The sequence below is a fragment of the Lissotriton vulgaris genome, chromosome 2_1 (assembly GCF_964263255.1).
Source record: "Lissotriton vulgaris chromosome 2_1, aLisVul1.2, whole genome shotgun sequence".
NCBI classification, from domain to species: domain Eukaryota; kingdom Metazoa; phylum Chordata; class Amphibia; order Caudata; family Salamandridae; genus Lissotriton; species Lissotriton vulgaris.
In genome coordinates, this window is record NC_141687.1 from 2,027,814,806 (window position 1) to 2,027,830,007 (window position 15,202).

The window sequence follows — 15,202 nt, forward strand, 5'->3', positions numbered from 1 at the left end:
TGTAATACACATTTGGTTCTTACTGAATTGTTGCACTGAATGAACTGCTAAAGCTTGGACCACTCTAATACACTTAGGAACTGGTGATCTACATCTATAAGTCATAGGTATGCCTAACTGAATACTTTCCAATCATGACTTTTAGAATCAAAACAAATATTAAGTGTGTTCACATAGTCTTTGAAAAGCTATGTCCAAATATACTTCCAGTTCAGGCAACAGCAGCCCTACATTTGACTCTTTGAATTATTTAGCGTATATCAATCCCAGAACTATAATTTAGATAATTAATAAATATTTTCAAAATTACATTTTAATTTCGATGGCTATAACAATGAGCTTTTGCAACCTATCCAAAACAATGTGAGCTGACCAAGTAGGGTAGGAGTACTGAAAATGTATTATTCAACACATATTTGAGAAGAAAATTTTGATTTTGAACATGACAGACCATTACACTGGGTTCTTGAACACATAAGGAGCTTGTCTAAGAAGCAAATAATCTAATAGAGCAGATAAGAAGTGACGACGGAAATCAATCAGGGAAATTGCTTTGCAAACAGTAAAATGGGATAGGTTTTGAAAAAACAACCCTCTGCCCTCTCCTCACTTTGGAGAATACCAAAATTAGTGGTCATTACAGTAAACATAATCTTCTAGCAGCTGGTCAGACAAAACAAGTAACCACTTACTGGACAGCTGGAAAGCAAAACTTTTTTTATTTAATACATTTCGATTTGATTGCATATTCCATTTAGTTTGATCTATTTGGACACTGGATGAAAACGTTTTTACTTCATTTAAATGTTTTACGCTAACGTTTTCCAAAAATACAGTGTTATATAATAAAGCAAACATCAACAAATAAAGAATTCAAAGAAATAATTTTCACAGCAATACTGCTAACAATGCCGGTTGTGAATGCAATCTGGAGAGAGACACAACCATAATGTTGCCAGTGAACCCCTTTTCTAGATTTCTTTTGCATTACTAATTTAAAAGTAACTGCTCTATTTATCTAGCCCCACCTTACTTTAGATCTTTAGCTATTAAACAATATTGATAAGTAATCTGCTCCAAGTTGTCTTTCACACAGCATACATCTGGAAGTTATGACAAATTTGGAAAAAATGTAAACGGTGTTAAGCGAATATAAGAAAAGGAATGGAAAACGTCAAGAAATATGCTGTACTTTTGTATACATTTCCAGGTAGTATTGCTGCTTTAATAAAATTGCTCAAGTTATCCACATGTTTTACAAAGAAATTTGTAGAATAGGTAGTAACAATTTCTTCACAGTTTAACCTGCATGCTTATTCATGAAGATTACACAATTGAAACATTTCCTAAACATCCTGAGCATTATAGTATACTACTTTTTGTTTTGGTTATACATTAATTTTTATTGTGCTAACCCGGCAGTAAACTTAATAATGATTGTTATTGCTAGAATCAGTGCTACAGGCAAACAGAACTCTGATTTCAATGCAGAGAAGACTGCCGTTTGGATGCCTTGCTACCTATCACATGTATCAAGTCTGGGTTGTCTTTAGGACACTTATCAGCAGATTCCAGGGTCCCATCTACAGTAGCTCTAGCTCTTCCTTTGAGCGAAGATGTTGAAATATGTCTATAGTTCTAAATTAAGTAGTCAGTGAGATAAAAAAAACATCATCATAAAACAAAAGGGCAACCTGAAAAGTATACGTTTTTCCTAATAGAGTCTTGCTGATCGCCCATTTGGATTTTCAGAATGTGCTTCAATTTTCTAGAGGCATGCTGGAGTCCTATGCTTTCTAGTAGCAGTATGCAAAGTCGTATACTTTCATGTTCTTATTTTTTAATATGCATTGCTAGCAAGAAGATGTCAGCATAGGGGTTCAGTTCAAAGCAGAGGCTGCTCCTGAAGTGGGCCACAAAACATCAGCTGTGCTTTTAGACAGCTTCTAACTTGACTTGGTGGTCAGGAAAGTCTTAATTTCTTTACTTCCGAGGCAAGCGATCTGACAACAAATGTTAGCATGTCGTGCAAGAAAATGTAGACACTTGAGGAACAAAATAGTGAACAGTCACTATAACCCAAAAGCTATTTAGAAAAAGTGGAAAGGGAGCATATATTAGTATTTTCCATTGTTGTCTTGCAATGCAGTCTGGAGGCAAGCACTCTCAAGTCTGTGCTGTCTACTTTTCACAAAGATCCAATAAAAGACTTAATCTACATTATAATAAATTGTACAATCATACAAGTTCTCATTCATTCAATCTCCATTCATTGTTGTGAAACACTGAGAAACTCAGACAATGTATGGATTCTGGAATACATACCCAGAAAGACTCCAGTCTCAACAAGTCTCCTACCATTGTATGTTAAATAACTTTTGTACTCCTCTTTCTTTCTCCTCCCACCGAAATAGAAGGTGCAAATAAAAACATTAATAATCATCTCTGGGCTGACCAAAATTGAAGTAAATAGGACATAATAAAAAAAGAGACCAGTTGCTCAAAGACAGACAGACAGCACAGCCTCAGTTCTGGCACACAAGGCTCTGCCTGATAAAGCTTTTTTGTTTGCTTTTAGAAGGTCTACATTTTTTAAAATGTCCTTCTCTATATTACGTCAAAGGCTTTTTTCTCCAACAGTGTCTTTTTTAACATTGAGAGCAACCCTCTACATGTGGAAGAACCCAATGTGACTGAGCCTCCATCTCCTGCAAACTGCCATTTTGATCCCAGCTCTTCAATTTTATAAAGATGCTGTTTTTTTTCAAGAATTGGACAAAGAAAAATGAACCAGTCCTCATCCTTGAAGCATGGATCTCCAGCAGGAGCATCCCAGAATTTTTCTTCAGTTGATGGTATAATAATGTGATCATGTTGATCAAATCCCTGCTTCCATGAGAATTTGGAAAAAAAGCACAATTTTGAAATTAGATGTTCCAACATCACTATCTTGCTGCCTCGTTACCTTTGTTGATTATAGTGGAGATTCTACAGGTGATTGAACTGTCAGGTCTGTTGTGGTGTAGGTCCTGGGTTTAAAAGATTAAGCTATAGCAGCACTGAAAGCTCCATTATCAACAAATAGAGCTCAGAGACACATTACGAATAATAAAACCCTGTACCCAAAACCTTACTTTATAAGCAGGAAACCTCCTCTTGACTTCTTAGCGGTATATAAAATGCATAAGAGACTCTGCTCCTCCTCTCCTCCATCAGTAGCCCTTGAGAGCGCAGACAAGTAAACATGCAGTTCCTCACACAAATATCCAATAAGCAAATACCGCTGTTTTGCTCGACAAATAAATATCACCTCTACGTCTCTCTTCAGATATTTAGAGAGTTGCTTCTCAATGGAATTTCTCAGAGGCTGTCCCCATTGCTTCATTTAACAAGTGGAGTTCACAGTAGGCTACTGAGCTTTCCCTTTTCGTGCTGCTCCATTTCTACTTTTCAGGTGGATGGGGAGGTCACCAGAGTGAAACTCCATCAACCATATGGACTACAATTTCTGGTGGAACACACCCATCACCTTGTCATTCTCTTGTCTGCCATTACGGGTACATGGTCATTAACTTGTCATTTCCATAACCTTGGCATGGTGCTAGCAGCGGCATTGCTTTGACTAGATTTAGAATAGTATATGTGCCAGGTCAAAATCAAAGCAAGACAAGGTAACGGCCATGCACAGTTAATGGTCATGATGTAAATAGCAAGTGTGACATCAATTCCTCCTAACCAGTGATAACCACTCCCCTCCCAGAGGGAGAAGAATGTTTGTTTATGAGTCTCTTCGTTTTTTTTATTTTTTATGTTTTCTACATACTGTTTTTATTATGACATAAAACTCAGAATGGGTTGTGGCCAGCGCCTTTTATTTGCTTTTTAATGTGAAGTTTTCTATTTTAATGTGGGGTTAACTTCAAAAAGGGGATATAGGTTTTTAAGTTGGTAGGTAAGGTATAGGTTAGCTTTTGAGGTATCTGATGAGTCTTTGTTCTCTCCATGTTTAGCATTTAGTGAAGATACCCACACTGAGGAGCTAGGATTATAAGTAGATACTTTCTTCTAACACACAGTACAGGTTCTCTTACTCCGTGTTCTTTACTAAATTTACTCCAGACTAATGATACACATATAATGAGTATGCGATGGCGGAACCTTAGACAGTTCAGTTATTTGTATTTTTTTTTTAATGATAAACCTAGGGGCACACCAAGCTTGTTGAGTTTCCCCTCCTTCAACATACTGACCGGATTCCCAAAGTTCCACTCCTTTTCTCTCCAGCCACATAATAAGCCACGGACCGAGGGAGGTGTGATGTTTGGATCAAAGGGAGCTAAGAACTAGGAATCCCTCTGGTGAATAACTTGTGCTTAATTCTATGTACTTTACTCCTTTGTTCCTCAAGGCTAATGGGAAGATTACCAAGATTGTGTTACCTTAGATCACTGGCGGTTTAGAAATAACATGATCCAGAGGACTATCCAAAAATAATTTTTAACAGGACGTTCCCAAACTGAGGCTCCCATCAAGAGTAAGCATTGTCACCTAAGATTTACAAAAATCATAAAGATGCACTTGAGTGTGCTCTGAAGATCACATGCAAAGGTAGATTGACAGAAAGGCTATTAATGCTACTTTTGAACTATCTGTTTGTAAAATAATATTTTTAGGTAGAAGGAGACAGCTAACTTAGTAACATTTTTGAAATGCATAGAGTGCTTATGTGTCAGACTATGAAGGTACATGTATGTTAAAGTAGTTGACACAACTAGCTGAAAAGAAATTTGCAAACATAGTATAAGTACTTGGGATAGCTGCATAAACATACTTGCTTATGGCGGTTGTGTCTGAGGTACACCAAAAATATACTTGCAGAAGTAGACAGAATCTTTGAAATTGAGTGGGAGAGTGTATATCAAGGAGCAAGGTCTTAAGAGGAGGGTTAAGGGAAACTCACTCCCTCAGTGAAAAAAACGATCAAGGTGCCAAGAAATGTAAAGCACAACTTGAGAAGTATTTGCTACAGAAAGAAAGGATTGGAGCTTTAGGAGGCCTAAGGCCTGTTCGGGAAAGGGCAAAGGATGGGCCACACATAGGTTACTGTGCATAAAATACCCAATGCTTTCCCCTAACAGAACTACTGACCTATTAGTGTGGAGAATCTAGGTATACAAATTTGCAAGTATTACCTATTTAATTAATATTCGAAGTGGCGTAAACCGCATTATCAGTCTGACAAACAAAAATATATTTATAGATTCCAAAAATGTGTGCAAGATTTGGCGAATGCTTGACAAAAGAATGAGTTACATTCAAGGAGCTATCAATTCGATAGCACATAAGTCTGAAAGTCTACCTTGTCTAAAATAAAATAACTAACCATTTATGAAACATTTCTAGATTATGCAAGGCTAGCTTTTTAGGTAAAAATTAACAGCCTAACACCACAAATTAGGAGTACCAACCGAGAGTGAAAAGTAGGCTCATTATCAAACATTAAATACATATGTACAAAACAAGCTTAAAATTAGAGCTCATGCTATGTCATTAGTAAATAGTCAGATGTAACATTACAATTTCAAAATGTATTTGAACAGAATAAATAAGTGACATAATCTATCAGAATTTGCATCATCTTGGTTGCCTTTACTTACTATTCATTTCATGTATTGTGCATACCAGTGGAGTGTACAATACATTTTTAAGAGAAAGTTACATTAATTCAGTTGCACACAGAAAATAATAGTTATGCTACTTTGCCTAATCATGGATTATTTCAAAAGAGAAACTAAAAGACTGAGAATCCTAATATGAGAAATATATTATAGGACAGGTTGTCTTTCTTTTTTTAATATTCGAGGCTACAAGTTTCATCTTGGCAACAATATTTTGTAGAGGGCAACCTTGCCATCCCATTTGGGTTGCTTCTGTCGAAATAACCCTTTGTTAAACTACTGATTGTATTTAACAGAGTATCTAAATACTTATGCACATTATAGTTGATCAAATTTAAGCGAAAAACAAATTGGATATGAAATATGCAGCATTTTTTCTTGACCACAATGCCAAGAAATACATTCTAAAAAATATATCTACAATAATTTTAAAACTTGCATAGGTCAAACACTTCAAATTGAAATAAGGCACATTTGTCTGCGTTTTACAGAACATCTTGTTTACCCACTTGGGCTTCATAGGGAGGCTTTATAAAAATATACATAGCCTATTGGAGAGACCATTGCTGTCATAGTGACTAAAGAAAGCATTCTAATGTTATGATTATAAAATCATGGTAATTCTGTCAAATACCTTTGTTCTACAAACACTTTATAACCTACACTAGGGATGTGCTATGGCACTTCAGAGTATTTTGTAGAATCCTCGTCGTTTTCTTCATTAACTGCTGACTCCAGGTGTTCCATTACCTGGTAAAAAACAAAAAACAAAACGTTAACCATCTAAAAGAGAATCTGTAATCGAACCCTTTAGTTAAGGAACGGAGACCCACAAATAAAATGGTGTACTATGTGTAATTGCTTTGCTAGAAACATAGATTTCAAATTTTATTGTAAGACTGGAGGCTCCTGTTATGAATCTCTAATCTTGCCTTCATTTAAACAGCAGCAGTCGAGAAAAATGAAAAACTACAAATCCTATCAGGTTTAGAAACAAGTCAATGGGAAAAAAAAACCTTGTATCCTAAACAGCCAATGAGGCAACAGCATCCCCTATAATACAGTGGTGTAACGAAGGTTGAAGGGGCACCCCTGCAAGGTACATAGGAGGGGCTCCCGCTTCGGATTTAATCCGGAGCTCCCAGGCCTGCCTACTGTGGTGAGGGGGCCCCCTGCACACGGGGTCCCCCGCACTGCGGGGGCCTTTGTTACGCAACTACTATAATACCCATCTCAACAGCGAACAGTCCTCTTTTTCTTGCTGCTCGCAGTCAAGATAAGTATTTGATATTGCCTTATCTTCACATTTTTGGTGCTCAAGTATAATATTTAGCCAGTATTCGTGGTGTATACTTACTGCGCGTTATTTACTTTGTTTCCATTGTTTTTATTTCTTGGGCCAATTGTTTCACGCCGTCACAAGCGCTTCTGCACCTATTGTTCTATTCAGCGAGTCCTCGGTAACACTGATCATTCCCTGTGATGCAGTAATAAGGACGCCTTGTTTGCCCTCCTACTTCAGCCTGTTCTTCACTGGCCTTCTCTGGCACTATTACTCCCGCCGAACTGTTGTCGGAGCTCTGGTCGGCTCTTTCATGTTACCGACGTTGGAGCACGGACCTTCCCAGGGACACAGCCTTGCTTCTTGCCCCCTTTACTGTTTCTGCACAGCCTATCTCATCTTAGAGGGAGGGCATTGTGCTCCTTTGCTAAACATTGTCCTTAACTCTACATTGGCTCATTTTGTCTATATTTTAGCAAAGCGTTATTGCTTCAAGGCTTTTCAGTCTTTTTGTGGCCTGTCAGTCTAATAATATGGAGCTCGACAATAATTAAAATGGGCTTATAATTGGGGTTATACAATCTCCTGTGGAGCAAGCTGTTGCCGCCTGTATGGATGAGGTGACAAAGAATATTGAAATTTCTGTCATCAATTTGGTAGCTAAACCTTTTTTGGCCCATTCTGCGGAGGGAAACGCAGAAAGCGCAAAGCCATGGCGAATCCGCGATCAGCTAAAAGTGCTCTGTCAACAGCTCCAAAGTCTAATGTTGTGCTTATAACTAGCGAGGCTCCCTCCACATGTTCCTCCTAGGCCTCCTTATAAGGAGGGGAGTAATACTGCAGCTTCCAAATGTAAATCCAAATCTAAAATTATTGATAACAAAATTCAAAAATTGTGATTACTCAAATCCTTACCTTTGTTTGCCATTGGACAAACAAACCAAGGCCAAATTCCAATTGGAATGCCCTAGATCTTCGTTACCATCTCATATAGCCTCTACGTCCGCTATTGATCCCAACATACTTACTTTTTTCTCTAAACTCGGGAAAGATCCTGGTAAAGGGGTGGACAAGGCCTGGTCTACATGCCAGGATAAGATGCTGGATGGCATAGGTCACCTGGCATGTATCTTTGACTCAGCGGAATTCACCAGACTTGACAATACTTCCAATTGTCCTGAAGATATGTCCATGTGGACCCAATGAGCCTTCTGTTTGTTAGGAAATGCCAACTCTGCGATTACCCATGAACAAGAAAGGGCCTTTATTAAATTTAGACCTCAAATTAGCAAATCTTGTACCATGGATCCCGGTATTAATAAGGAATGTCTCTTGTTTGGGGATTCCTTTATTAGGAACTTAGTAAATATTTCACTACTTTGGTCTCACTGGATAAGCCTAGCGATATCTCAAAACAGTATAATCATGTGTTTTTGCCAGGGCCAGTAGAGGCAGGAGCTGCTTTACTGCCCACAACTTCTGAAACTAAGGATTTAGAGGCTCCTACAACGCAAACTATCAAGAATACAAGCCATAATTCTACTCGCAGAGAGGCAGAGGTTTCCGAGGACAAAATAAGCTACAGAAACATAACCCAAGCTGATCGGTCTTCCTTCTAGCCTACTTTTTGTAGGAGGCTGTTTAAGATTTTTTTGACAAAATGGCAATAAATAACCTCCGATCCTTGGGTACTAAACATCATACAAGGTTACTCTATAGAACTTTAAGCAATGCCTTCTCAAACAGTATTTGCCCCCCCCAAAAATTTTCATCCTAAGTGCCTGCCCTAATATCACAAGAAATTGCTTTTCTTTTACACAATCGTTCAGGTTTCTAACATTCTCTTTTCTTAGTACAAAAGAAATACAAAAAGATGAGATCTGTTATCAATTTCAGACACTTCAACCAATTAGTGATTTATCGTCATTTAAAGTCGGAGACTATTGTCCATCTCAGGGACGCATTACTTCAAAATGATTGGATGGTACGTTTGGATCTACAGAGTGAGTGCCTATCTTCTGGTTCCCATTCATCACAATCACAGGGAAATGTTTTAAACTTAAATGGCAGGTGGAAACATATAATTGTTCCTCTCTTCCCTTAGGCCTTTCCTCTGCAATGTCGTGTTTCCCAAAAACCATGAAGCCAGTCGTAGGTTATTTCAAGTCTCAAGGTATCAGGCTTAAAATGTATTTGTTTACCCTTAGCCAAAGTCAAAGCCATAAAATCAGAGATTCTCCAGACTCTTCACAGTTCTTCCAATTGCCTCAGGTACCTGGCAAGGATTGTCGGTCTTCTTTCATAGTCGATCCAGGCCATCTTTCGGGGCTCCTTCACTATTGAGCTCTCCAAAGACTAAAGATTTGCCATTTGCGCTGGGATCTCGCCTACTCCAACACCATCAGTCTTCATCCAAAACCCCAGCTAGAAATCCACGGGCGGACAGACCATTTAGATGCCCCAATCTTGTATTATAATCCGATGTAAGTCTGACAGGCAAGGACACCTGGTGTGGTCAGATTTCGATTGGGGGTACATGGTCTCGCAGTGAGTCCAGATTGCATATAAACTTTTTAAAGATGCTTGGAGGTTCCTTTGCAATTGGAAGCCTAGAAAAAAACAAAATCCATTGATTTATTCCTTCTTCGCATGGGCAAAATTATCAGAGTACGATACATCAATGACCGTGATGGCATCAGATTCAAGCCCCTGGCAGAACTGGCAAAGAAGTTTTGGGAATTCTGTCACAATTTATCGATTTGTGCAGAATATCTGTCAGGGAATCTCAAAATAATAGCCAATTGGCATTCCTGTTAACTTCACGATTCCGGCGATTGGAGACTTCATCCTCTGTGTTAAGGTCTCTTTTCATAAATGAGGACCCTTAAAAATAGACCATCTCGCATCCTGACTTAATTCCCATCTTTTCCAGTTTCTCAGCTAGGCGGCGGACTGATTAGCATTGGCTTCAGTTGCCTTTTTGAAAGGCTGGTCCCAAGCAATCAACTACGTGTTCCCTCCTTTTATGATCAAAAGGGTGTTAGCTCAAGTCAGACGACAATAAGCAACCTTAGTCACTGTGCTTCGGTTCTGTCAATTCCAGGTATGCTTTCCCCCTCTGCTGGAATTAGCAATACATTTTTCATCTTCTACCTTCTATTCTCAATCTCCTCCTGGAACCTCAAAGATCACCTCACAATCGACGGACTGGGCATTGAGTTTTACGAAATGTATATAGACACTCAAGCCCTGTCCTGAAAGCAGTTTATGAAGAAGCCTTCGAAACAGGGTCACTCCCGCCCACCATGGTCTCGCTGTTGAAGCCTGGTAAATCCCCAGACTCCACAGATTACTACAGGCCACCATCGATGATAAACTGTGATGCCAAAATATTGGCTAAAGTGCTTGCTAATAGACTAACCCTACTAATGGATAGGCTTATCCGCCCTGATTAGGCAGGTTTCATACCAGGCCGCTCAACGTCGCACAATTTGCTAACACTTTTTTCTATCCTACACGTTATTGATCAGGACGAACAGGCGATGGCAAAGCGTTTGACTCCCTGGAATGGGGATACCTACTGGCGGTATTGACGCACATAGGATTTCCACGGGGATTTCTCCAGTGGATCAAGTTGCTGTATAATGAGCCCTGTGCGTTGGTTCTTCTAAACGGGGAACGCTTCCCAGCCTTTGCCATCACTAGGGGTACGCTACAGGGTTGTCCCCTGTCGCCACTATTATTTGTGATCTCCATGGAACCCCTTGCAGCCATGCTCCGCCAACATCACAAACTCTATGCACTAGATTCAGCCACAAGACCCATTTTAATACCACTATACGCAGACGACAACACATTATATGTGTGTAACCCAGCTGACGGACTTAACGCCATAAGGGGAATAATAAAATTTGGGGCTTTTTCGGGTATAACCATTAACTGGTTTAAATCCCAAGTCATGCCATTAACAAACGCTACCGCCTCATTCCAGATGGACTATCCACTACTGTGGAGCAAAGACGGAGTCCGGTATCTGGGGATCAATGTTACAAGAGACAAGGAGGAATTCATGCGTTCCAACTGCAGGGTGACTCTCGCTAAAGTGGAAGAACTGATCAGTAGATGGATCGCCCTTCCACTTTCTATGGTGGGCGAATAGCTCTAATGAAAATGGTCATAATGTAACAAACCTGATGACTCAACATAATTGCTAATTTGATTTGTAACCCCCCCTTCTCACAAACCTTAGCCAGACTTGGCAAAAGCGAGATTGGGTGATAGTTTCCAGGAGTCAACGGGTCCAGAGAAGGCTTCTTTAGAAGGGGGAGAATTTGAGCCTGCCTCCAGGACACCGGAACATAAGCCTCCCGCAAGACATGTTGACAATTTGATTGACTTCGGGATTGATAATATTTACCGCAGCAGCCAGAAGTCTGGCAGCACAGGGATCAGATGCAGAGTCCAACTTCAGTGCTCTAAGGATTTTGAGGGTGCCAGACAGATCTTAAGGAACAAAGGTTAAGGGTGTGTTGGCAAGGTCAGCTGAAGGCCGGCTAGAAGGAGAAGCTGTAGGTAGAGTGGCACAGGAGGAGAAACTAGCTTGGATGGTACAAATTTTGTCCTCAAAAAACTTTGCAAGAGTATTACACAAAGACTCTGAAACTGGGGCGGCATGATCCTGGGCACTAGGGGACATAAAACTTTGCACAATAGAGAAGATTTCTTTTGAGTTATTATTGGCCCAATCGATACGTAAAGTAAAGTATCAGCTTTTAGCGATCACTATAGCGGCGTAATAGTTTTTTTGTTTAGATCTGAGTGAGTGTTTTGCCATAGGACAATAGCCGCTGGAACGCTTGTGTTTCAGGGCTTTAAACTCTGGAGAAAACCAAGGCTTAGAAGAAGAATCTCTTGCCAGCTTAAGCCGGCACGGTGAGGATCAAGCAGACACAGTGTCAGAGATCCATTCAGTAAACCTGGTCACATTCCCTTCCAGATGCTGCAGAAGGGAAGGCCGGGAGGCAGCCAAAGTGCTAATACACTGTAGAGGGTTGATTTTACTGAATGTCGGGGCAATGGCAGCGAGCAAGCCTGGATGGCAGGGTGACTTCCCAGGAAAAGCAAATAAGGAAGTGATCCGACCAAGAAACAGGAGAGGGCTTGACCACCCGAGTAGGGAAGTTAAAACATATGGTATCTAAGATGTGACCCCCTTGATGAGTGGAATGAATGTCCCGCTGAGAAAGTTGAGCCATTTGAAGGGAGTCAAAGATATCGTCCGAATTTCTAACCTCAAGTTGATCGAGGTGAAGATTCACATCTCTCAGAACCAAGTAATGGGCAAAACACAGTGCTCGCTCAGTTACCGCATCCCCACAGGATTCCAGAAAGACACCAGCCGGACCAGGAGGACCATAGAGGAGGGAGCCGCCTAATGTGAAATGGGCTGAAAACTGGATGCTGAAATCCAAAACCTCACACTCGCCCCATAGGCTAGAAGTTTCACTACAGAGAACCCAATTATCTGTGTGCAAAATGACCAAACCACCGCCTCTGCCGACTGGGCGGTCCAATCGTCGAAGCTTATAACCAGCAGGTCTAACCAGCGCAACAATAGGGCTGGAGGTAGAATCCAGCCAAGTCTCTATAACAAACAGCAGGTCTAATGAGTTGTAAGAGACCAGGTCAAACACGTCCACATGATGCTTCCTCAATGATCTAGCATTAATAAGAGCTGCTCTAACACGCGTAACCTTCAAAGATTTATTGGCCAAAAGGCTGGAAGGAAGCTCTAATGTTGGAGTAAAGCCACAGTCAGTGCAAATAAAATCTGCATTAGAAAGTATAGTGCTGCCACTGTGTGAAGGGCAAGAGGGAGGCCGCAATGTTTTAAAAAGCTCACCCGATAACTGGAGGACATTACTAGCAGACGGCCCAACTCGGGCAGCATAACTGGCCCTGGCCGCTGACTTAACGCTGACAGGCGCAGATGGGCTTGACTTAGGGGCGTCCTCTGCGCGTCTGGGTAGAGGCCATTAAATAGAGTTGTATGAGGATGGCGAGCAGCGACTTGAGCACTGAGCGCGAATGGCGCAAGGCACGGCCAAGATGGCCGCTAAAAAGAAACCTGCTCGAGAAAGTGGAAAGTGGAAAGTGAAAGGGAGTATAACACACTGCAACGTTAAAAATTTCAGCAAAAATCACATTTCCCAGTAAAATATTCCCCCAAATAACAGTACATATAAACAGCGGAATAAAAGCAGTATTTTAAAACAAGCAAAGTAAGCCTTTTCCAAGTCCGATTATGTGTTCAGACAAACCGCTATTGATTTTTTTGCTACTTATTTTTTAACATGGGAATTGGTGTTTATGTTTCTTTCTCCGATTGCAAAGTGAGAGGAGTTTTTAATGTGACCTTTGCGACAATGTCGCAGTGGTTCAGGGAGCATGAAAGGAAAGGCCGGCTGTAGGATATCTTTTTTTGTTATCTTACCTCTGTTAGGTAATTTAAATACCTGTAAATTATGTGTATGCATTGCAGAATATCCCAGCAGTTAAAGTAAAAATTAAGCACATTTTTTGTGCTTGTGAAGTGTGAAGGAAAGAAAGGCTTTAATGGGATCAAAACACTCTTCCTTGATAATGCGAACATGATAAACATTCAATGAAACAATCTTCACACATTATCATTTGTGTGATACATAGTTTTATCAATAAAACTGGATGTCTGTGCAAATTTACTAGTGGCCATTTCAATGGAAAAAGTGTTATTTAAATGACAGTGTACTACCGCACAATGGTTTAGTAATATATTTGCAACAGTGTGCTCCAAAATGGGCCACCAGCTGCACCCTTACCACTCTCCAGCTGAAAGCATTTGCGACGCTTTGTATGAAGCTAGGATTTTTCACATTCCCTCACAGCTCTGTAATGTAACATTGATGTCTTCACCCCCATTCTGAAAATTGTACCAGCACCACTGGTGTAAAGGTGCTTAACTATGTCCCCAAGTCTACTTTTAAAACAACCCCTTGCAAGTATTTCCAGGCAATGCTTCAGGTAAATCTTCCAGTATTTTCTGCTGCTGTTTTTTTTTTTACTTCACAAAGACATTTAACAGAGAATGTTCTCACTGCAAGTGATCATATATAATAATTCCACTTGTGTACGACTTTCACACATCAATTAAAAAGTAAGGATGTGGCCTAACGGCCTCAGCTTCCTAATTTGGATCCGGGGAACCTGGTTCGAGTCCCTGCATCGGCAAATCACTTAATATTCAATTAAATCTGACCATATGTATCGTAATCTGTTGCTCATTCAATGCGCTCCAATGCCATTGGGCAGTGTGTATATATAAAACCTGTCCAAGCACCCATTCTACACAGAACAATCCCAGATGGATGCCACGCCCTCTTCTGAAATCAACCAAATAAAAGGAATAGAGAGGGGCCTGTGACAGCCCCCAAAGAACATTAACCACATCCAATATTTCGACTTCACGGTCCTGGAGTAAGTATCACTCCTTTGTTCACTGCTTTTTGTATGACTCTTTCGCAGCCTTTTTCCCCCTCATGTATCCACTTCCTCTACAGAGCCCCGCTTTAGCCACTCCTCTTTTATTCTCAACAGCAGCTAATTATGATAAAACATAGGAATCTCTGAAATCAAAATACGATTTGAAATCCCCAGCACTATGCCAGACCTCGTCCTTGCTCGCTAACTTGGAAGCACTTGACTTCCATTAACTGGTCACTAAACCAAACCAGTCAGCAGGCCCCACCTGCAACACTGCAGTCGCCCACAGGTGTCTAATCTTCAGGAAGCCAACTCCACCACATGTAGAGACAATAATTCAAAGGTAACCGCCAGGTACAACTGAAGCACTTACAGCCCTCAATACAATCATACTGACTAACCTTGGAAGAATGTAAATGTTAAAAAACAGATCCCTGAAAAATATAGAAAAAAACATACAACCTGAATAATAATCACTGGCAAACTTAATAGGCTCGGCTTTAATGGGGTAACATACGCAAACAGACAGGAACAAATACTATCGGCATTTGTTTACCACACTAAAGCCAGACCTGTTTGCTTTGCTAATGTTTATATTTTTCACTGATAGCACACATACAATATCTCTCACATTCATACCCACATCACCCAATTTTTTACACCCTCACACACACACACACACACACACACACACACACACACACACACACACACACACACACAC

The 15,202-nt window shown here is 40.3% G+C and overlaps 1 protein-coding gene across 1 annotated transcript in view; it reads right to left on the bottom strand.

Moving 5' to 3' along the window:
- Positions 1 to 700: 700 nt before the first annotated feature.
- SPPL2A (signal peptide peptidase like 2A) overlaps positions 701 to 15,202 on the bottom strand; it is a 311,837-nt gene continuing 297,335 nt past the window's right edge. Inside the window, exon 16 of the mRNA XM_086958253.1 lies at positions 701 to 6,428. Coding sequence (XP_086814379.1) covers positions 6,354 to 6,428 — 75 coding nt within the window. The 3' untranslated portion in view covers positions 701 to 6,353. The remainder of the gene's footprint in view (positions 6,429 to 15,202) is intronic.